This window comes from Aphelocoma coerulescens, chromosome 27, assembly GCF_041296385.1.
Source record: "Aphelocoma coerulescens isolate FSJ_1873_10779 chromosome 27, UR_Acoe_1.0, whole genome shotgun sequence".
NCBI classification, from domain to species: domain Eukaryota; kingdom Metazoa; phylum Chordata; class Aves; order Passeriformes; family Corvidae; genus Aphelocoma; species Aphelocoma coerulescens.
This window is the reverse complement of record NC_091040.1, coordinates 1,473,658-1,496,425: the sequence shown is the minus strand read 5'-3', so window position 1 is coordinate 1,496,425 and position 22,768 is coordinate 1,473,658. Positions and strand designations below refer to the sequence as shown.

General features: G+C 64.6%; 2 protein-coding genes across 3 annotated transcripts; one reads left to right on the top strand and one right to left on the bottom strand.

The window, feature by feature from the left end:
- Nucleotides 1–3,185: 3,185 nt before the first annotated feature.
- Nucleotides 3,186–5,388, bottom strand: LOC138099073 (basic salivary proline-rich protein 4-like). The gene is made up of 3 exons (XM_068996134.1): nt 5,352–5,388; nt 5,069–5,266; nt 3,186–3,910 (listed from the first exon to the last, which is right to left on the bottom strand). The coding sequence occupies exons 1-3, from the start codon at nt 5,386–5,388 to the stop codon at nt 3,186–3,188; spliced, it is 960 nt and encodes a 319-aa protein (XP_068852235.1).
- A 6,369-nt stretch (nt 5,389–11,757) lies between these two features.
- Nucleotides 11,758–22,169, top strand: NFE2L1 (NFE2 like bZIP transcription factor 1). 2 transcript variants are annotated; one of them, XM_068996238.1, is made up of 6 exons: nt 11,758–11,841; nt 12,344–12,840; nt 17,294–17,509; nt 17,975–18,064; nt 18,398–18,559; nt 18,774–22,169. In XM_068996238.1, the coding sequence occupies exons 2-6, from the start codon at nt 12,346–12,348 to the stop codon at nt 20,115–20,117; spliced, it is 2,307 nt and encodes a 768-aa protein (XP_068852339.1). In that variant the 5' UTR covers nt 11,758–11,841; nt 12,344–12,345; the 3' UTR covers nt 20,118–22,169. The 2 variants fall into 2 exon arrangements, with proteins under 2 accessions (XP_068852339.1, XP_068852340.1); XM_068996239.1 differs by lacking the exon at nt 17,294–17,509.
- Nucleotides 22,170–22,768: the final 599 nt, after the last annotated feature.

The following is a 22,768-nucleotide window of genomic DNA, read 5'->3' as shown; positions in this document are numbered from 1 at the left end:
AACTGGACCAAACCGGGCCGGAGCCCCGGAGCGGCTTTGGGGCGGGGCTGCCGTGCCCGATGACGTAACCCAATGGCCACACCCCCTGTGGGAGGCCATTGGTTGCTGTCGCGCGCTGGCCCCGCCTCCTCTGACGTCGCAGCCGCTCATTGGTCCGGCTCTGCTGTGGGACCGCCCCCCGCAGGGGTCGGGGGGTCCCCGGTGGGGCTGAGGGGTCCCCGGTGGGACAGGGGGGTCCGCAGTGGGGCGGTGGGGCCCCAGGGGGGCTGGAGGGTCCCCAGTGGGGCTGGAGGGTCCACGGTGGGACAGGGGGGACCCCAATGGGGCGGGGGGTGCGGCTCTGGGGGTCCGCCCCCCCAGGGAGTGGGGCACAGAGAGCCCCGTTCCCAGGGATCTGGGGGGTCCTGACCCCACGGGATCCGGTTTTGGGGGATCCTGGCCCCGTGGGATCCAGTTGTGGGGAGCTCCTGATCCCATGGAATCCGCCTTGCAGGATGGGGGGGGGGGGGGGGGGGGGGGGGGGAGACTCGTGCTCCATAGAACTCAGTTGTGGGGCTGTGGGGGGCTCCTGGCCCCATGGAATCCATTTGGGGCGATGTGGGGGCTCCTGATCCCATGGGATCCAGCTGTGGGGCGTCCTGGCCCCATGGGATCCAGCCGGGGGAGGTTCTGGCCCCATGGGATTCAGCTGTGGGGCTCAGGGGGCTTCCACCCCACAGGTTCTGGGGGGGGGGGGTCCCATCCCCTGGGGGCTGCCGGCGCCCGGGCAAGGCGTGGGGCCGTGTGGGATCGCTGCCCTCATGGGGGTGGGGGGCTATGGGGGGGCCCCAGCCCGGCTCCAGCTCTCGCCCCCCGCACTCCTGTCCCCGTCTCTGTCGCCGTCCCCGCTCGATGCCCCGCGGCCGTGCCACCTCCGCCGCGGCGACAGCTCATTAACCCCGCTAACGGTGATTAACGGGCTAATTAACGGCTGTCTGGCACTGTCCCGGAGCCGGGAGCCGCGGAGGATCCCCCGTGAGGATTTGGGTCTGGGGGTCACCGCCCGGGGGTCACCGTCCCCGTCGTCTCCATAGCGAAGGCATGCGGGCGGGGGGCTCGGGCCATAAAGCGCCTTTATCCTCCGGCCTGGCCCCCCCCCGCCGCGGGGCTCGACCCCCCCCTCGGGACCCCTGATTCCCCCCGGGACCCCCCTCGGGACCCCTGACCCCCCCTCGGGACCCCTGATTCCCCCCGGGACCCCCCTCGGGACCCCTGACCCCCCCTCGGGACCCCCGCCCCGCCCCGCGGGTCACGGCGGCCCCGGCGGGGGCAGAGGGCAACGCGGGGGCTTTGATGGGGAAATCAATGGGGCGATAGAGGGGGTGGGGACAGCGGTGACCCCCCCACCCCCGGCCCCGGTGACCCCCCCCGGGCACTTTTGGGGCTCCGTTAGGGCGTTATTAATGTCGCGGATGAAATATCGGCCGGCGGCCGCTGGTGCCATTATCCCCGGCATTCCCGGGGGATCCTGACAGGAAGATGGAGCAGCCCCGGCCCTCCCCGCGGGTGGGGGGCACGGCGGGATGGGGGGCTCGGGGTGGGGGGGGCTCGGTGGGGTTCCAGACCCTCCCCCCCCCCCCCCCCGCTCCTGCCCGTGCCCCGCGTCCGTTGGGATGTGGGGGATGGAGGGGAATTGGGATCGGGGAATGTGGGGGAATTGGGATCAGGGATGTGGGGCTGGAGGGGAATTGGGATCGGGGAATGTGGGGATGGAGGGGAATTGGGATGTGGGGATGGAGGGGAATTGGGATGGGGGATGTGGGGCTGGAGGCGAATTGAGATGAGGGGATGGAGGGATGGAGGGGAATTGGGATGGGAGGATGTGGGGATGGAGGGGAATTGGGATCGGGGATGTGGGGGAATTGGGATCAGGGATGTGGGGATGGAGGGGAATTGGGATCGGGGAATGTGGGGGTGGAGGGGAATTGGGATCGGGGAATGTGGGGATGGAGGGGACATGGAAAGAGAGGACACGGACCAAAGGGACACGTGGATGGACGGGACAAAGAGCGGGGGGATGTGTGCACGGAAGGGACAAGGACAGAAGGGACAGAAGGGACCTCCAGTCCCAACCTCCCCCACCCCAAAATCTGGGCTCCCCCGTGGGTCCCCGGCTGTCACCAGCCTGGGGGGGGGGGGGGGGCTCAGGGCTGGGTTTGCTGCAGACAAAGGGATGGGACGGGGCTGGGGATGGGGACCCCGGCGGTGTCACCTCCCCCCGTTGTCCCCCCCCGGCTGTGCTGGTGCCGGGGAGCGGCTCCGCCTCCCCGCTCCCCCCTCCGCCCCTCCGGGGGGGGCCCGGCTGCTGCTCCTCTCACCTGCCAGGGAGGGATTTAATTACCAATTACGCTCCCTCCATCTGTCCCGGCCCTGTCCCCGCGTCCCCGCTGCCATCGCATCCCTGACAGCCGCGCTCGCTCCATTAACGCCGGCAGCGGGTGCGGGGGCACCCCCCGGCCCCGCCATCTGGGGGGCGGCTCTGTGCCCCCCTCCCGCTGCCCCTGCGCTGTCCCCACATGTCCCCGCGGCCACCCGGCCCTGCCTGTCCTGTGCGCTCCCCATCCATCCATCCATCCCTCCATCCATCCCTCCCATCCCCCCAGAGGGATCGGGGGTCACCGTGTTTGGGGGGCTGTCAGGATTTGGGGTTGGTGCCCCTCAGGTGTCCCTCTCTCCATCCTCGCATCTTTTCCTGCATCTCTGCATCCCTCTGTCCATCTCTCCTTTCCTGCATCCCTCTGTCCATCCCTCTGTCCATCTCTCCTTTCCTGCATCCCTCTGTCCATCCCTCTGTCCATCCCTCTGTCCGTCCCTCCATCTCTGGATCCTTCCTTGCACCCTCCATCCCTCTGTCCCTCCCTCCATCCCTCCCCATCTTTCCCTCCCTCCCCCATCTCTTCCCGCCTCCCTCCTCGCATCCCTGAACCCCCCAAATCCCTCTCCCCTCAGGGTGCTCCGCATCCCCCTCCTCACCCCGCTCCATCCCCTCTCAGCCCAATTTTTAGGAACGAGCAGCCGCTACCGAGGTCTCCAGCGGGGTGGGGACGGCAGAGGGGCACCCCCCGCTCTCCCCCTGAGCCCCCCCAAATCCCCCCCTTTCCCGAGGGCAGACGCTGCAGCTGCTCCACGGCCTCCAAATTTCCTCGTTAAAAACCCCGCGGAACGGGGAGCGACAGCTGCCCCGGCGCGCCCGGGGACCGATGTGTCACCCGGGGCGGCGACAGCTCCGCGCGGGGGGGGAGCGTGGGGCCGGAGCACGGCCCGGCCGGAGCCGCTTGGGGGGTCCCGAATGCTGGCGGGGGTCCCGGGTGTTCGGGGGATGCCGGGTGTTTGGGGGAATCCCGAATCTGGGGGGTCCCGGGTGTTCGGGGGGTCCCGGGTGGATCCCGAATCTGGGGGGCTCCCGGGTGTTGGGTGGATCCCGAATCTGGGGGGGGTCCCGAGGGTTCGGAGGATCCCGAATCTGGGGAGCTCCCGGGTGTTGGGGGGCTCCCTGGTGTTGGGTGGATCCCGAATCTGGGGGGGTCCCGAGTGTTCGGGGAATCCCGAATCTGGGGGGGGTCCCGGGTGTTGGGGGGATCCCGAATCTGGGGGTGTCCCGAGTGTTCGGGGGATCCTGAATCTGGGGGGGTCCCGGGTGTTCGGGGGATCCCGAATCTGGGGGGGTCCCGGGTGTTCGGGGGATCCCGAATCTGGGGGGGTCCCGGGTGTTCGGGGGATCCCGAATCTGGGGGCTCCCGGGTGTTGGGGGGATCCCGGGTGTTGGGGGGGGTCCCGAGCGTTCGGGGAATCCCGAATCTGGGGGACTCGCGGGTGTTGGTGGGTCCCAGGTGGATCCCGAATCTGGGGAGGTCCCGGGTGTTGGGGTCTCCTTGGATGAGGAGAGAATCGAAATTAAGGAACAGCCGAGGCACCGGAAAGGGGAAAATTGTCGGGGGGGTGATTTTTGGGGGGGTTGAACCCCCAAAACCCGTGGGGGTGATGTGCTGGGGAGGCTCAGCCAGGGCGTTTTTTGGGGAGGGACGGGGCTCAGGAAAGGGGTGCAGCCCCCCCGAGGTTCCCGGCCGGGCCATCCATCACCGCGACAGCGGGGACAGCCCGGGGGGGCTCCGCCCTCGGCACCCCAACCCCGGGGTCCCCCCCGAGCCCCCGGGGGCTTTTCCTCTCCTCCTTCCCTTCCTCTTCCCGTCCTCCCCCCGTGCCCGACACGAACCCGGCTGGCGGGAGAGGCCGGGAGCGGTGAATGCCCCAAAACGGGCACCCCAAAACACCCATCCCCGGCACCGGTACTCCGGCACCCCAAAATGTTCATCCCCCGTTCCGTGACACGCCTCCCCGCCCCCCCCCCGCACCCCAAAACACCCCTCCCCTGCACGGACATCCCGAAAAGGGCACCCCAAAACGGGTACCCCAAAACGCTCATCCCTTGTTCGGTGAGCCCCGGCACCCCAAAACACCCATCCCCGGTACTGGGTGACCCCAGCACGGGCACCCCAAAAGAGCCACCCCCGGCCTGGCTGTGTCCTCCCCTCTCCGGTCTCTGCACCCCCAGACTCCCCCATCCTCCTCCCCGCGGATTTGGGGTCGCAGCCGGGGTGGGGATGGAGGAAGGGGTGCCCTGAGGACAGGGGGACGTGGCTTTGGGGGTGACAAATCTTTGGGGGTGACCAGGTTTGGGACGTCACCAGCTTTGGGGGTGTGACGTGGAAATGGGGTCGTCCAGGCTTTGGGGTGACGTAGAATTTGGGGGTCACTCTTTGGGGGGTGCCGCACCCCCGTTCTGGTAGGATTTGGGGTACAGGGTGACACACGCACACTCAGGCCGCCACATTTTTGGGGTGGGAATCTCGGGGCTGCTGTGGCGTCACTGTGGGGTTTGGGGGCGGGGGGGGGGGGAGTGGTTTGAGGTGTTGTGGGGCCGGGGTCCCCCATCCTTGCTGTGCCCCCCACCCCGCGGGTGACGCTCGGCCCCTTTGTCCCCGCAGCGGTGCCTTTGTCCCCGTGTCACTCGGGGGGCACCAGCTGTCACCGCGGGGCCTTCGCTCCTCCTCCTCCTCCTCCTCCTCCTCCTCCTCCTCCACCTCCTCCTCCTCCTCCTCCTCCTCCTCCTCCTCCTCCTCCTCCTCCACCTCCTCCTCCTCCTCCTCCTCCTCCTCCTCCTCCTCCTCCAGCCCCCCAGTGATGGCACAGGCGGGGACTTTGGGGTGCGCTTCGTGTCCTGCCCCATCTGGGGGTGCCGCCGGTTTGGTGGGGGGGACACCTTGGTGTCCCCAGGGTGTGTCCCCTTCCCCCCCCCCCCCGGCACCCCGTGCCCCAGCGAGCCTTGGTCACCCAGTGAGGGGGTGACATCCAGGCCAGGGGACACCCAGGGGACGCGGAGGGGATCTCCCGGGGCAGAGGGGCTTTGGGGCCGGGCGGAGGGTGGGGAGGGCACAGGAAGGTTTTTGGGGGGGGGCATAGGAAGGTTTTTTTTTTTTGGGGTGGGGGTGGTCCCAGCTGCGGGGACATCTGCGGGTCCCCCTGGGGGGGACACGGGAGCTCTGCCAGCTGCGCCCCCCGCCCGGCCCTGAGGGGGTCCCATCCATCAATGTCTGCCCGGGGGCCGCCCCACAAAGCCCCCCAGAGATGAGGGGGGGGGGGGTCCGAGGGGAGGGCAGGGGGGCAGAGTTTGGGGTGTCACTCGCGTTTTGGGGACGCCTTTGGGGTGAGGGTGAGCGCAGGAGGGGCTGGGGGAGGGGGTTTGGGGGGCACTAAGGAGGGGTGTGGGGAAAGGGGTGCAGGGGGGGGTTCACCACAATTTGGGGTGTCCGGGGGGGACACAGCTGACCCCGGGGGGGTCCCATAGCAGGGGGGGTCTCGGGACGGGGTCCCAGAGGGGGGGTCCAGGTTTGGGGGGGTCCCGGTTTGGGGGGTCCCGGTTTGGGGGTCCCAGAGGGTGTTCCGGGGTTGGGGAGGGGCCCGGAGAGGGGTCCGGGGATTTGGGGGGTCCCGGAGGGGGGGTCCCGGTTTGGGGGGGTCCCGGTTTGGGGGGTCCCGGAGGGGGGGTCCCGGTTTGAGGGGTCCCGGTTTGGGGGGTCCCGGTTTGGGGGGGGTCCCGGTTTGAGGGGTCCCGGGTTGGGGGGTCCCGGTTTGAGGGGTCCCGGTTTGGGGGTCCCGGTTTGGGGGGGGGTCCCGGTTTGGGGGGTCCCGGTTTGGGGGGGGGTCCCGGTTTGGGGGGGGTCCCGGTTTGAGGGGTCCCGGGTTGGGGGGTCCCGGTTTGAGGGGTCCCGGTTTGGGGGTCCCGGTTTGGGGGGGGGGTCCCGGTTTGGGGGGGGGTCCCGGTTTGAGGGGTCCCGGTTTGGGGGGGGTCCCGGGTTGGGGGGTCCCGGTTTGGGGGGGGGGGTCCCGGTTTGGGGGTCCCGGTTTGGGGCGCTCCGGGCGGGGCCGCGCGCGCTGCCCCAGAGCCGCCGGCAGGTGGCGCTGCAGGACCGCGAATGCGCGCGCTGGGGCGGGGCGGGAGGGGGCGGGGCTAAACCGGAGTGGGCGTGGTCATTTACCTTATAAGGGAGTGGTGATGCGGCGAGGGGCGGGGCTATGCAAATAAAGGCGCGGTGCCGCAAGGAGCGTCGGGAAAGAGCCGCGCTGGGGCCGCGGCTTTGGGGGGAACGGGGAGGGATTTTGGGGGGTCCCGGGAGGGACTTTGGGGGTCCCGGGGAGGGGTGGAGGGCACTGGACAGGCTGTGCCAGCCTGGGGGGGCTCTGTAGGGTTGGGGTTACCCGGGAAAGGGGCGATCCCGAGGTGGGTGGGGGTTCCCAAAAAGGGGGTGATCCCAAATTGGGGTGGGGGGGGTCCCCGAGCTGCGTTTTGGGGGAGGGGGGGGTCTGTAGGGCTGGGGTTTCCCAGGACGGGGTTGATCCCAATGTGGGGGTGTCCTCAGGCTGAGTTTCCCAAATTTGGGGGCGTCTGTAGGGAACATCCATGGGGGGAACGGGGGATCCTCCACCCCGACCCTGGATTGGGCAGGAAAAAGTTGGATTTGGGTTGGATCCAGCTGGGAATGAGCAGGAAGGATAAACTTCATTAGCGCCTAATTATTCCCTGGATATTATCAAGGCTGGGGGCGGATCCCAGAGCTGGGAAGGGGCTCCTGGATCCATCCCAAATAAATCCCAGCCCCCTGCTGCCATTCCCTGACCTCTCCCAGCCTGGAATTTTCACCCGCTGCACCCAAATCTTGCCTCGTTGGCTTTAATCTTTGGGGCTGGAGCGTTTTCCTGGGGGAGGATAAAAGTGGGGAAGGGGCTCCGCGCCCTCCCCCATCACCGGCACGAGGTGGGCACGGGGACGGGGCCAGGGCCACAAATAGTCCTGGGGGACACTAAAAATAACCTGAGAGAGGGGCAGCCCGGCTCGGATTCCCGGCTGGAAGCTGCCCACGGCCCCGGGGAGGCGAGGGAGGGGTTTGGGGGGCTGCCAGGACACCCCATGGAAAAGGGAACGGGGAACCGGGGCCAGGATAAAGCCCTGAAGGGATTCGGCCCCAGTGGGAAACCTGGGGGGGGGGGGGGGGAACAGCCCCAAATCTCCAACTTTGGGGGGGTTTTGGGGTGGAAAACAGCGCCAAAATCCAGGTTTGGGGGCTTTGGGGTGGAAAACAACTCCAAAATCCAGGTCTGGGGGGCTTTGGGGTGGAAAACAACCCCAAAATCCAGGTCTGGGGGGCTTTGGGGTGGAAAACAACCCCAAAATCCAGGTCTGGGGGGCTGTGGGGTGGAAAACAGCACCAAAATCCAGGTTTGGGGGCTTTGGGGTGGAAAACACCCCCAAAATCCAGGTTTAGGGGCTTTGGGGTGGAAAACACCGCCAAAATCCAGGTTTGGGGGCTTTGGGGTGGAAAACAACCCCAAAATCCAGGTCTGGGGGGCTTTGGGGTGGAAAACACCGCCAAAATCCAGGTTTGGGGGCTTTGGGGTGGAAAACAACCCCAAAATCCAGGTCTGGGGGGCTTTGGGGTGGAAAACACCCCCAAAATCCAGGTCTGGGGGGCTGTGGGGTGGAAAACAACCCCAAAATCCAGGTCTGGGGGGCTGTGGGGTGGAAAACACCCCCAAAATCCAGGTCTGGGGGGCTGTGGGGTGGAAAACACCCCCAAAATCCAGGTTTGGGGGCTTTGGGGTGGAAAACAACCCCAAAATCCAGGTCTGGGGGGCTGTGGGGTGGAAAACACCCCCAAAATCCAGGTTTGGGGGCTTTGGGGTGGAAAACAACCCCAAAATCCAGGTCTGGGGGGCTTTGGGGTGGAAAACACCCCCAAAATCCAGGTCTGGGGGGCTGTGGGGTGGAAAACAGCACCAAAATCCAGGTTTGGGGGCTTTGGGGTGGAAAACAACCCCAAAATCCAGGTCTGGGGGGCTTTGGGGTGGAAAACACCCACAAATCTTCAACCTGGGTGGGCAACACCCCCGAAATCCAACCCAAGGAGATTTTAGGGTAGAAAACACCCCCAAAATCCAACCCAGGGAGGGTTTAGGGTGGGCAACACCCCCAAAATCTGACTCAGGGTGGAAAACACCCCCAAAATCCATCCCAGGGAGGGTTTCAGGTGGAAAACACCCCCAAGATCCAATCCAGGGAAGGTTTAGGGTGGAAAACATCCCCAAAATCCAACCCAAGGAGATTTTAGGGTTTAAAACACCCCCAAAATCCAATCGGGGGGGGGGGTTAGGGTGGAAAACACCCCCAAAATCCAGTCCAGGGAGGGCTTAGGGTGGAAAACAACCCCGAAATCCAATCCAAGGAGGTTTTAGGGTGAAAAACACCCCCAAAATCCAATCCAAGGAGGTTTTAGGGTGGAAAACACCCTCAGAATCCAAGTCTGTGGGGCTTTGGGGTGGAAAACAACCCCAAAATCCAACCCAGGGAGGTTTTAGGGTGGAAAACACCCCCAGAATCCAGGTCTGTGGGGCTTTGGGGTGGAAAACAACACCAAAATCCAATCCAAGGACAGTTTAGGGTGGAAAACACCCCCAAAATCCAACCCAAGGAGATTTTAGGGTTTAAAACACCCCCAAAATCCAACCCAGGGAAGGTTGAGGGTAGAAAACACCCCCAAATATCCCGCTCCAGGTGCTGTGGGCCAAGGGCCAGCCCGGAATTCGGGGGCTCCTCTCCCGGCAGGGCCGTGCCCGTGGAAATTCCCGGCTGTGGCACGGCGTGGGCCGGGCACACCCCGGCTCCAGAGGGTGTTCCATGGGCTCTTTTCCAGGAGGAGATTAGGGAGAGGGAGCAGCCGTGGCAGAGCCAAGGCACGACCCAAAATCTCTGGGATCCGGGCAATTCCAGCCTCCCAAACAGCTCCCCGTGTCCCTGGGTGTATCCCTGCCTCCCTGGACTCATCCCTGCCCTCAACATTGGGGTTCTCCAGGTTTTTGGGGAGGGCACACACAGCCTGGAAAACCCTCGGAAAACCTGGGAGAACCTGGCCAACCTGGCCCCGCCACGATTTTTCCATGTTGTTTGTTGGTTTTTTTTTTTTCCCTTGGATGAACCATTGTCTCTGGCATCCTGTTTGTCCCGGCAGGTTTCTGGGGCAGGGAAGAGGTGTCTGGGATTTCCACCTGCGGGAACAGCAGGGTCTGGGTGGTGCTGCCTGTGCCTCCCAGCCGCTGGCACGGATTTGGGCAGGATTTGGGCAGGATTTGGGCTCAGGGGCGGGCAGGAATCCCACAGGGATCACGGATCGATGTGGGAAAGGGTGAACGACCTCACAGGTGCCGGGTTTGAACCCTGCTCCGTGGTCATTGAAGTAGGTTATGGGGTTATGGGGTTTTGGGGTGGATTAGGGGTCGATGACCCAGGAAGGGGAAGGAAAGGACAGGGCCTGATGCCAACAGCGCTTTTCCACCTCTTTTCCTACAGATCCAGCAGGAGATCCCGGCCTGGAGGAGATTCTTGGGCACCTGAGAGGGTTGAGAAGAGTCACAGCCTGGCCCTCACCTTCTGACCATCCCAAAATCACCGAACATCGGCCCTGGGCGAGGCCGGCGCTGTCCCTGCGTCCCCGCGGGGGCCATCGAGGTGGCAGCGCCCCAAATCTCCTACCCAGGGTGGGCAGCACCCCCCCAAATCTCCCTCCCCGGTGTCTGCAGGTGGCCCAGGGGCCCCGCGGGGACGGGGGACGTTCACCGGCATCACCGTCCCCAGGGCCTGTGGCGGCCCGGGGTGGGCCCCGGGATGTTCCAGAGGGAAACAAGGCTGAGGAGCCACCTCGGAACCACCTCCCCGCCGCTGTGCGGCTCCTCAGAGCCCCGCCGGGGGTCCGGGGTCACCGGGGAGCCGCGGGGCGGTGGCGGCCCCGCCATGGCAGCCTCACCCCGCTGAAGGCCCGGGGCGCCCGTTGCCACGGCAACCGCTGCGGAGCCAAGGGGCGGTGCCGCCGCCCTGCAGCGATTGGTGCGCGCCGCTGCCACTCAACCGCGCGGGTTCCTGCGCGTCGCCTCATTGGTGGGCGCCGCTGTCACTCAGCGGAGGCTTCGCGCGCCATTGGGCGGGCGCGCTGTCCACCTGCCGCAGAGCGGGGCGGGCCGCGCTGCCGCGCTCCTCCTTCCCCATTGGCTCAGCCGCGCCGAGCGCGAGGGCCGCCCGCACCTCCCCGCATGCCCATTGGCCGATCCTCCTGCCAATCAAAGCAGCGCAGGGGGGTGGGAGCAAAGCTCGGCCGCCCGCCTCCCATTGGGCCTCTCCCTGCTCCCGCCTCCCTCCGGCGGGCGGTGATTGGCGGCGGCGCCGCGCGAGGCGGGCGGGGGGGGGGGGCGGCTGGGCCGGGGCGGGGAGCGGGAGCGGCGCCGGCGGCGGCGGCGGCGGGGCCGGAGCGGCGGCGGAGCCCGGCGGGTACCGGCGGGGGCGGAACGGTGGCGGAGGGTCCGGGACGGCGGGCGGAGGGCGCGGGGGTGGCGGCGGCGTGCGCGGGAGGGCGCGGGGCGGGCGGCGCTGAGGGGAGCGGCGAGGCCGCGGGAGCGCGCGCGCGGGTGGGGCGGGGTCACGTGGCCACGGGGGGGGGGGGTGTAGGGTCACGTGGGGCGCGCGGGGTCTTAAAGGGCCCCCGGGAAAGGGGAACGGGGAGCGCACGTGGCCCCCATTGGGGACCCCCAAAAATCGGGGATCCCCCCCCCCCCAAAACCCCCTCGGGGCTCGGGATCCCCCTCCTCTCCCACTCAGGGCCTGGGCGCTTCTCCCCGCACAGCGGGAGCCGCCCCGGCGCGCTGGGGGAGCTCGGAGCGGGGCGGGCCCGGGAGCGTTCCCGGTGTTTTATGGAAAACCCCTGGCCCGGCTGAGGAGGGAAAGGGAGCCGGATTCCTTCAGAGAGCGGGAAGTTGACGCAGCAGCCTAAGAATAGCTCGGGCAGGGGAAGCGTGGACAATGTTGTCGCCGAAGGTAACTCGGCCGAGGCGGGCGTGCGGCAGGAAAATGGGCAATTCCAGCGAAATTCCCTCGTTTTCCCGGGGCCCCGCGCGTGGGGAAGGCGCTGGGCAGCAGCAGGGCCATGTGCAGGGTGGTGCCTCGGCGTTACCGTGTTTGCTCTCTGGTTACATTTCAGCTGCTGATGAAATCGCAGCCGGGAGCGGAGGAGTCTTTGGACCTTCCCATGGTCGGGACCTTTGACTCATAAAAGGCTCCTTCAAAAAAGCGTCGCGAGCAGAAGAGGGAAGGGAAGAGGAGCCGGAGAGGGGAAGGAGGAGCTGTTGGAGGGAGCAGACGCCGTCCCGGAGCGTGGGGAGCTGTGGGGGGAGAGAGGAAGTCGCTGTATGTGGAGTTTTCGGACAGTAAGTCGCGTGGAATTCCGCGTCTCCGCGTGGTCTGTGGGATAAAAACAAAAGGGAAGGCGAGGGTGGAGCTGCTGGGGAGAGTTCGGTGCTTCTCGAGGTTTAAACCTTTGATTTTCTCCATTTCTCCACGCGCCAATTTCCTGATTTTTTTTTTTTTTTCCCGAGGAAAACCCAGCCCTGTTGAACTCAAAGCCTTTTGAGCGTTCTCTAAGCTTTTATCCCGTTGAAACCTTTGATTTCCTCCGCTTTCTCCGGGCACCAATTCCCTGCTTTTTTGCCAGGAAAACCCCAGCCCCGTTGAACTCAAAAGCTTGGGAGCACTCTGTAAAAAACTTCAACCCCGTTTTTTAGCTCTGCCCCGATTCTGTTGGAAGGTGGGGCACAGCCAAGCCAAACCCACCCAACCTGTTGCGTGCAGCCTTCACCCACCACCACCACCACCTCCTTGCTGTCGTCCATTCCCAACCTCCCTTCTCCCTTCTTTTTCCCTCCCTTCCAGAAATGCTCTCTCTGAAGAAATACTTCACCGAAGGCCTCATCCAGTTCACCATCCTGCTCAGCCTCATCGGCGTCCGCGTGGACGTGGACACCTACCTGAACTCCCAGCTCCCTCCTCTGCGGGAGATCATCCTGGGCCAGAGCTCTGCCTACACCCAGACGCAGTTCCACAACCTGAGGAACACCTTGGACGGATATGGCATCCACCCAAAAAGCGTCGAGCTGGACTATTACTTCACCGCCCGCCGCTTGCTCAGCCAGGTGAGGGCTCTGGACAGGTTCCAGGTGCCCAGCACTGAGGTCAGTGCCTGGTTGGTGCACAGAGATCCCGAAGGATCCGTGTCCGGAGGCCAGCCCGGCGCCGGGAGCGGGCTGCAGGATGGCGGCGCGGGCGACGGCGGCGGCGTGAGGGAGAGCGGAGCTGAGCAGGGATTTGGGGAAGAGCTGGAAGATTTGGGAGCTGTGGCAGCGCCTGGGAATGGAGATCTGACTAAGGAGGTAGGAAAAAAAGGGGTTGTTTTGGGGTTTTTTTTTTTTTTTGCTGTTTGAAGGGAGGTTTTGAGCTCCCAGCGAGCAGAAGTTTGGATGTTGTGCGTGTTTGGCTGTTGGGAAAAGCTGTCCCTGCTCGGGAATGTCGCAATCCTGGAGGAGCACGGGGCTGGGTTTCAGCGCTCCGGGGGTAATTCCGGGCTGATTTTCCCTTTTTGTCTGCCTTGAAAGGAGCAGTGAAAGGAGGGGGAGGGGGTTGGGGGCTCCCCACCCTTCCCCCCGACCCCTCGTGACTCGGGATTGGGAAACCGAGATCAATCCAGCTGGGAAATAAACAGGAGCGTTGGGAAAGAGCCCCGGCCCAGGTGTGGAGCTGGTGGTTGGGTTACTGGGCTGGAGCCCTGCCAGGAGCTCGTTCCTCGCTCGCTTTTCCTCCCCAGCCGGCCTGGGAGAGCTGGACTGGCAGCTGGATTTGCTTTTCCTGCTCGAGCCACAACCTTTGGGAAGGCTGGGATGGAATTCCAGGCCCCGGAGCTGCTGCTGTGGTTGTGGCAGGGCTGCCTTTGGCACGGCACATCCGAGGCTCCCGGGGGGTCTTGGGGGGCTGGTCTGTGGCCTTGGGTCCTTCCAGGGTCAAGGAATGGGGGTGGTCAGTGGTGATCCATGTCCTCAGGTCCTTCCAGGATTGTAGAGGGGGTGTCAGTGGTGATTCCCAGCCTTGGGTCCTTCCAGGGTCATGGAATGGGGGTGGTCAGCGGTGATTCCCAACCTCAGGACCTTCCAGGGCTGATCCATGGCCTTGGGTCCTTCCAGGGTCAAGGAATGGGGGTGGTCAGTGGTGATCCATGTCCTCAGGTCCTTCCAGGATTGTAGAGGGGGTGTCAGTGCTGATTCCCAGCCTTGGGTCCTTCCAGGATTATGGAGTGGGGTTGTCAGTGCTGATCCACATCCTTGGGTCCTTTTAGGGTTGTAGAGGGGGTGTCAGTGGTGATCCATGTCCTCGGGTCCTTCCAGGGTAGAGGAATGGAATTGTCAGTGGTGATCCAAGGCCATGGAATGGGGTTATCAGTGCTGATTCCCAGCCTCAGGTCCTTCCAGGGCCATGGAGAGGGGCTGTCAGTGCTGATCCATGTCCTTGGGTCCTTCCAGGGTTGTAGAGGGGGTGTCAGAGCTGATTCCCAGCCTCGGGTCCTTCCAGGGCTATGGAACGGGGGTGTCAGTGCTGATTCCCAGCCTCGGGTCCTTCCAGGGCTATGGAACGGGGGTGTCAGTGCTGATTCCCAGCCTCGGGTCCTTCCAGGGCTATGGAATGGGGGTGTCAGTGCTGATTCCCAGCCTTAGGTCCTTCCAGGGCTATGGAACAGGGGTGTCAGTGCTGATTCCCAGCCTTGGGTCCTTCCAGCATCGCTCTGGCACCTCCCAAATCCCGCCTGGCCCTGGAAAAGCGGGATTTGAGCGGTGCCAGCTGCCCGGAGAGCAGCGGGATGCCGGGAGCCGCTGTCATGTGGTGCAGCAGCAGGCAGGGATCGGGAACGGGGTGTGGGAATGGGTGTGGGAAGCGCTGGGAGCGCCGCAGAGACAAAGCTGGAGGTTGTTCCGGGGCTGGAGGTGATGCAGGAGCAGAGGGATGCTGCCCTGGGAATTCTGTCCCGCTTTTCCCTGCGGGTTTTCCCTGCGGGTTTTCCCTGCCCGCAGGGGTCTCCCGGCTCCGGAGGGCTGCGGGATCCGGGGGGAAAATCCCGCTCTGGGTTGGCAGCCGGCGACCTTGGAGGTGCCAGAGGGACACGGGACACGAGGCCGAGCTTGTGCTGCTTCCCTGGGGATGGAGGGAGGCGATTCCCGGCCTCGGGAATGGCGAAGGCTCGGCTGGAGTGCCTTGTGCAAGGTCACTCCCAGAGCCTCGGCCGCCCTTCCCCACTCTGGCATTCCCGGCTGAGTCTGATCCCAGTGCGGCACAAGGAAGCAGGGATCGGGTTTTGGGGGGGGGATTTGGGAAGGGAGAGGCCGGGAGCTGCCGTTTTCCAGAGGCCTCCATGGGCCTGGATGTGCTGGCAGCCCCGGCTGGGGGAGATCTGCGGCTGCACCTTCCCCGCTCCCGGCGGTTCCCACATCCCTGCTGCTCCCCAGGGCTCAGTTTTCCGTGTTTTCCCCCCAAACCCTGCCTGGACAGGAGGGGGGGGAGGCCGTTGTGGCTCCAGGAAATCCCGTCTGGCTCCCACGTCACTCCCTCACACCATCCCGGCGCCCTCCTCCTCCAGCTCGCTGCTCCCACTCTTCATTTTTTGGTTGTTTTTTTTTTATTTTTTAAATTTTTAATTTTTGGGGTGGCATTTTTCACCCCGACTCCACGGGAAACTCGGAGCAGCCGCAAATCGTCCCAGCGGGAATATCCCGGCAGCTCTGCGGCTCCTCGGGAGCACCTGCAGGGCTCTCCCTCCATCCCGCCGTGTCCGGGCCGGGCGGGGATGGAGCTGCAGATGGGCTCCGGGGCCGGCCTGGAAATTTTTCCATGACTTTTCCTGGCACGTTGCGACTCCCGGTGGGTTGTGCGGGCCAGGCGCGACCTTGCCGGGGGAATACGGGCAATATAAATAATTTTGGGAAGCTGGAACTCGCCCCGGGAATGCTGTGCGGGGTTTTATTTTTTTTAATTTTTTTTCTTTTTTTTTTTTTTTTTGGGGCGTTGCAGCACCCGGCGAGGGGGGGAAGGGGGAAGGTGGGGGGGGGGGGTGGGGGGGTTCAGGCGAATTATGAAATCCACTGATTTTTATCCCACGGATAAAAAAATGCCCATTTTGAGCCGGGGCGGTTGTCGGGCTAAAGACAAAGCTGGGATTAAATCCCAGCGCTTCCCTCTGCAGCATTGGGGGTGGGGAGGGCGGCGGAGGCTCCGTGCCCGGGGCCGTTTCCACAACACGAGGATAAAAATACGTGGAGCATGTGATGAGCTGCGGGGGCTCAGCGCCGTGACCCCCACCCCCACCTCCGGGGGATCTCCTTACACTTGGCCGCGGCTCCCGGGGGCTGTGGTTACCGGGGCCGGGGCGTGCCCGGGGCGAGGCTCAGCTGGGGTAGGAGGACGGGGGGGGGGGGGGCTCAGCGGGGGTCGCGCACTCCGGGCCGGGCTGTCCCGGGGGACGGAGCCAAGGTGACCCCGGGCTGTGTCCGCTCCCCGCCCGGGGGTCCCGGCGTTCCCTTCCCCCCCCTCCCCATTCCCGGTGCGCTGCGGGCGGGGCGGGGAAGGAGGGGGGGAGGGGGGGGGGCGGCCCCGCTGCGCCAGGGCGGGGGCGCGGCCCGGTGGGCGCCGCGCGGGCGCTGATTGGCTGAGCGGGCGGCCCCCGCCGGCGCTGATTGGTCAGGGCGGCGGCCCCCGTTAGCGCTGATTGGCCGCGGCCACCGCCCGGGGCGGGGCGGGGCCGTCGGCGGACGGGGCGGGGCCCGGGAGCGCCGCATCCCGGCGGGGAGGGGGCGGGGCCTGGCGGAGGGGGCGGGGCTTGGCGGCCGCCGCAGCCGGGAACGGCGGGGGGAGGGAGGGGTGGGGTGTGGGGGGGGGGGGGGGCGGCCCCGCCGAGCCCCTCCCGAGCCCCTCCCGAGCCCCGCCGAGCCCCTCCCGGCCCCGCCGCCCGGGGGCCGCCGCAGCCACAGCAGCATCCGCCGCACCGGGGGCGGGGGGCGGCTGCTGCTGCTGCCGCCGCAGCGGGGCCGCGCGGGCACCTGTGGCCGGTGGGGCGGAGCGGAGCGCGGCTCCCCCCGCCACCGCCGCCGCCGCCGCCGCCGCCGCCCCGGCCGGCGATGCGTGCGCGGCGCCGCGCCCCGGCCAGCCCGCCCCGCCGCCGCCTCCTCCTCCTCCTCCTCCTCCTCTTCTTCCTCCCCCGGGGACCATGATCGGCGTGCGCCGCGGCCCGGGCGGCAGCTGGGGACATGAGAAAGGTACCGGGGCCGCCCCGAGCACCGGGGGGGTACTGCGGGGGAGTGCCCGGTAGGGGGGGGGGGGTGGGGGCTGCGGGCAGCCCGGTGGCGGCGGGGAGCGGGCAGGGGGCCCGGCGGCGGCGGCGGCTCAAGTTGCATCAGGTGGGTGGGAATGCGGGGATTTTCCTGCCACCCCACCCCTTATGCAAATGGCCGGGATGGCACCACGGGCTGATGCAAGGCGGGCACGGCGCAGCCACCGCCGCGACGCGGGCCCGGGCGGCCCCTGCCGCCTCCCCCGGCGGCGGGCGGGCGGCCATGGGCGGCGGGCAGGGCAGCGCCGGCCATGCGGAGCCCGCAGAGCCGCTCCCGGCCGGCCCGCGGGGCCCCGGAGCCCCGGCAGCAGCGGCGGCGGCAGCGGCGGCGGAGGGGGGCCCAGCGGGTGGGCTGCGGGCCGGGCACCGGGCGGGGGGTCCCTCGGGAGGGGCCGCTGGGTGGGGACCCCTCCCCACCCCCAGGTCAGGGGCTGAAGGAAATGTGGTCTGTCTTGCAGGACATCGATTTGATTGACATCCTGTGGAGACAGGATATTGATCTCGGCGCTGGGCGAGAGATTTTTGACTACAGCCACCGTCAGAAAGAGAGCGAAGTGGACAAAGAGCTGAGCGATGGGAGGGAGCGCGGGGACAGCTGGAGGAGTGCAGGGAATGAGGTCTTGGATAGAATCCCGCTAGTTGATGGAGAGACCGGGGAGAGTTTCCCAGCGCAGGTAACACCCCTGGGCCGGCCGGGCTGGGGGCTGCGCTCCCGGGGAGCCCCGGGGCCCTCCGGCGCTGCCGGTGCCGGTGCCGGTGCCGGTGCAGGGGCTGTTCCCAGCAGCAGCAGCAGCAGCAGGGTTTGCCCAGGTGGGCAGCAGGATCTGGGCAGGGCCGGCCGCGTCCCCGCACGTCCTCGGGCTTTGGGCAGCCGCAGAGTCACCCTGGCCCGCGCCGAGTCCTTGCGTGGCAGGAGGGAACGGGAGCTGGCCGGGAGCGGCGGCGGCGGCGCTTTCCCGTTGCCCGGAGCGGGAGGATGGAGCCTGCGAAGGAGCACTGGGTGGGGCCTCTGGCTCTTTTTTGGATGCGCTGTGCTAAAGCCCTGCTGGAAGGGGAGCTCGTTCCTCAGCACCACCTCCCAGATCCCAAATCCCAAATGCCGCCGCCGCTCCCATTCCTTGTGTTTCCTTCCCCACCAGGTGCCCGGTGCGGAGGATCAGACAGCCCTGTCCTTGGAGGAGTGCCTTAGGCTGCTGGAGGCCACCTTCCCTTTTGGGGAGAATTCCGAGGTGAGCGCCTGGGGTGGATCCCAAGGTTTTGCCCTCCTGGCTCACCGGGATTTCGGTGCCTCCCGCGCTTCTCCCGCAGCAGCAAATTGGGTTTGGCTGCTCCAGGAGGCTCCAGGCATCCTGCGAAACCACCCGGCGAGGGGGGGGCTGCGATTAATTAAAGCCTCCTGGATTTGCTCCTCATTAGTTCGTGGCAAAGCGGGCAGGAAGGGCGCTGGGCTGGGGGGTGGCTGCATCCCTGAGCATCCCTGGGCATTGCTGACCATCCCTGGGCACCCCTGACCATCCCTGAGGATCCCCAGGCGCCCAGCCCTGACTCCCTCACGTGCTCAGTTCCCAGCTGCGGATGTCTCCGCCCTGAGCGAAGCCGTGCCCGGGCAGAGCCGGGCCCCGGGCAGCCCCCCCAGCCTGCTGTCCCCTCTCCTGGCCGAGACAGAGTCGCCCTTCGACCTGGAGCAGCAGTGGCAGGACCTCATGTCCATCATGGAGATGCAGGTGAGCTCCAGGAGGGGCTTTGTCCCTCCAGCTGCGGCCGCGCTGCTCCGCGAATTCGGGCGGTTCCTGGACGGTCACGGCTTGGGGACGGCCCTGGCGCTGCGGTGACACCGCGGTGACGCCGCAGCTGCACGGGGAGAGCTCCTGCCGTGGGATCTGGAAGCGTCCTTGGCACCGGAGCTCCTCCACCGAGCTGCTCCCGCGTCTCTTGCAGGCCATGGAGGTGAACAGCACGAGCGCCGAGAGCCTCTACGGCGGCACCGGCGGGGACCTCCTGACGTCCAACTACAGCCTGGCCCCCGGCACCCCCATCAACCAGAACGTGAGCCTGCATCAGGCCTCGCTGGGCAGCTGCTCCCAGGACTTCTCCCTCTTCAGCTCCGACATCGAGAGCCCCTCCATGGCGGGCGGCTCGGCCCTGCTGCAGCTGGCGCCGGACAACTCCACCGGCCTCAACAGCACCTTCGGCTCCACCAACCTGAGCGGGATCTTCTTCCCGCCCCAGATGAACAGCACGGGCAACGAGACGGCCGGGCCCGAGCTGCCCGACCCCCTGGGAGGGCTCCTGGACGAGGCCATGTTGGATGAGATCAGCCTGATGGACTTGGCCATCGAGGAGGGCTTCAACCCCGTGCAGGCCTCGCAGCTGGAAGAGGAGTTTGACTCCGACTCAGGTCTTTCCCTGGATTCTGGCCACAGTCCCGCGTCGCTGAGCAGCTCAGAAGCCTCGTCCTCCTCGTCCTCTTCCTCTTCGTCCTCTTCCTCCTCCTCGTTTTCTGAGGAAGGCGCCGTGGGCTACAGCTCGGACTCGGAGAACGTGGACTTTGAGGAAGCGGAAGGGGCGGTTGGATACCAGCCAGAGTACAGCAAGTTCTGCCGCATGAGCTACCAGGACCCGGCGCAGCTCCACTACCTGCCTTACCTGGAGCACGTTGGCCACAACCACACCTACAACATGGCCCCGGGCGCCCTGGACCCCGAGGAGCCCAAAGCGCCCAGCGCCGGCAAGAAGAGCGGCAAGGAGAAACCGTCCGAATTCCTGGACAAGCAGCTGAGCCGCGACGAGCACCGCGCCAGGGCCATGAAGATCCCCTTCACCAACGACAAGATCATCAACCTGCCCGTGGAGGAGTTCAACGAGCTCCTGTCCAAGTACCAGCTGAGCGAGGCCCAGCTCAGCCTCATCCGCGACATCCGCCGGCGCGGCAAGAACAAGATGGCCGCCCAGAACTGCCGCAAGAGGAAACTGGACACCATCCTCAACCTGGAACGCGACGTGGAGGACCTGCAGCGCGACAAGTCCAAACTGCTCAGGGAGAAGGTGGAGTTCCTCAAATCCATCCGGCAGATGAAGCAGAAGGTGCAGAGCCTGTACCAGGAGGTGTTCGGGCGGCTGCGGGACGAGCAGGGGCGGCCCTACTCGCCCAGCCAGTACGCGCTGCAGTACGGCAGCGACGGCAGCGTGCTGCTGATCCCCCGCGCGCCCAACGCCGCCGCCGCCGCCGCCGAGCCCCAAGCGCGGCGCCAGGAGCGCAAGCAGAAGGACAGGAGGAAGTGAAGGCAGCGGCAGCACTGCCAAAGGAACTGGGAGAAGGGCTGAGCCTGGAAGTGCTTGCGGAGGGAACTTTGATGCCTTCTTATCCGATTCTATCTTCTCGAACCACGCGCGGGAGCGGCGGCGGCGGCGGCGAGTGCGGGGGACGCTGCGGGAGCCGCTGCGGGAGCCGCTGCGGGCCCCGGGGGGGGGAGAGGATGGATGGAGCCCCGGCCCGGCTGCCACCACCCCACATCCCCGGGGATCCTGGGAGAGCAGGGACGAGCTTGGCATCGCTGCTGCTGCTGCTGGGGAGGTTGGCAAAGAGGTGGAAAACAAAACAAAACAAAAAAATATACAAAAAAAAAAAACACCCCACAAAAAAAAAAAAAAAACAAAAAACAAACTACTGTTAGGAACTGGCTTTAAATAAGAGGAAAACAAACAAGAAAAAAAAAAAAGATTTAAGTGAACGGACTTCAAAACAAGTTATAGGAGAGACGTTTTTCTGAACTTCCAAAGTTCTGTGATTTCAGGTAGTTGGTTGTTTTTATTTTTATTTTTCCCCCTTTTCCTTTTTTTCTTTGTTTAAGTTTTATTTTTTGGGCTTTCTTTCTTTTCTTTTTTTTTTTTCCCCTCCTTTTCCTTTTTCCCCGTTTTTTGCCATCGGTGTGTGCGTGTGTGTGTGTGTGTGAGATCCGACTCCGATTCCAGATTTATCCACCATCCCTTCCTCGATCCCATCAGCCCAGTGCACACGTGGAGACACAGCAGTGGCGTGACTTCCATTAACCCTTCCCAGCCCGAGGCAGCTCTCAGCTGCCTCTGGGGGCCACAAAACCATCCCCGGGAGCCAAAGAAGGCCAGCGAGGGGGGAGCCACGAGGAGCTTGGGGATGGGGAAGGGAGGGAGGAGCGGGGCTGGAGCGGGGGAAGGAGCAGCAGCAGGAGCCGCGTCCCCGGCGCCCTCGGAGCCCGCACGCCGCCCCCGGCTTCTCCCAGGGAGGATTTTGGGGGGCTCCAGGCCCCTCCTGGGTCGGCCAAGAGCACAAGGGGGGGGCGCTGGGACCCCGATGATGCCGGAGGTTCCGCGTCCCGTAACCGCGCTTGGGTTTTTTTTTTTGGGGGGGGGAGGGGAGGGGGTTCCTGCCCCGATTTTTTTTCCCCCCTCCCTCTCCTCAATCCCTTTTAGGGTCTAGAAGTGCTTGTGTTGAGTAAAACAAAAGCAACCAAACGAAAAAGCTTCAAAAAAAAAAAAACACCCCCAAAAAAACCCCCTTAAAAAATACAAAAAAAAAAAAAAACCACAAAAAAAGAAAAAAAACACACACACAAAAAAAAAAAAGGAGAAGCCCGAACGTTCAAAGCTGCTCAATGTTCTCTTTTTGCCATAAAATTCCGTGTAACCGTGTGATCACATTATAGGATTCTCTTCTGTCCCTATAGGTGTTGGTCTGACTTCCTTTGTTTTCAGGAGGGGGGTGGGGGTAGTGCCTTGATCACTGTCTGGTCTCCAGCTCGGAGACCATCCTAGAGCTGTATTTCCATATAGCACAGCTGGGAGTGTTCTGACTTTACCAGCAACCAGAAAAAAAAAAATTAAAAAAAAAAAAAAGAAAAAAAATAATTAAAAAAAAAAAGAAGAAGAAAAAAAAATTAAAAAAAATAGAAATTCAAAAAAAAAAAAAAAAAAAGGAAAAAAAAAAAATCCAATCAAATCCGGCTTTTTCCGAGCCAGTCCTGTGCACGGGATCCACGGAGGAATTTCCAGGGTGGTCATCCCACAGCTGGAAAGGCAGCAGGGAAAGCCCGCTGGGAGGATGTGTGTGGGGTTTGGGAGCGTTTTCCAGGTTTTTGGGAATGGTTGGAGCGTGGCGGAGGTGGGAGAGACGAAGCACAAGTGGGGATGTGGGGAGGAGCTCGGGAGGGAGGAGAGCCCTGTGCGTGTGTTTTAAATTATTTCTTTTTTTCCTCTTAGAAAACTTTGTTGCTTTGAATGATCTGTGACCTGTCAGGGAGAGAAGAGAGATTGTTGTGAGCACAGGACAAAAATAAAAACGGCTTATTCACTGTCCCAGCGCTGCCTCGTGGGGTTTTCTTTGGGATCGGAGGGGCTTTTAGGGTGGAATTCTGGGAATCCGAGCAGCAGGAGCAGCTCCAGATCCGGCGGGGATGGGAGGGAGTTGTTCCAACCCTGCAGGGCATGGAAAAGGAAAAGGAAAAGGAAAAGGAAAAGGAAAAGGAAAAGGAAAACTCCTCCTCAGTGGGGAACAAGCAGCTTTGGGTTGTTTTTTTTTTTCCTTTTTTCCTTCTCAAATCCAAGGATTTGAGAAGTTCCTGGTTGAGTTCCTGGGTGAATTCCCAGCTGCGTCCCCTCTCCTTGGAATTCTGACTCCCAGGCTCCGGTTTTCCTGCTGGGAATGGCCTGGGAGGCAGGGATGGAATAGCCCAAATCCTGCCCTGGCCCTGAGGGATAAATCCGTCCCCAAACCCTTCAGCTCGGGAGCGTTTCCAGCGCCTCAATCCCGCCCGGATCGCCCTTGGAGAGGCACCACCGAGCCCCTCTGGGGCTGCTGGGGGTCCCCCCCGGGCCTGGATGAACAAAGCAGGGATGGAAAATTCCTCCTGGGAATTGCAGCTGCAGCAGGAGAGGCAGGGATGGAATTCTGGTGGATC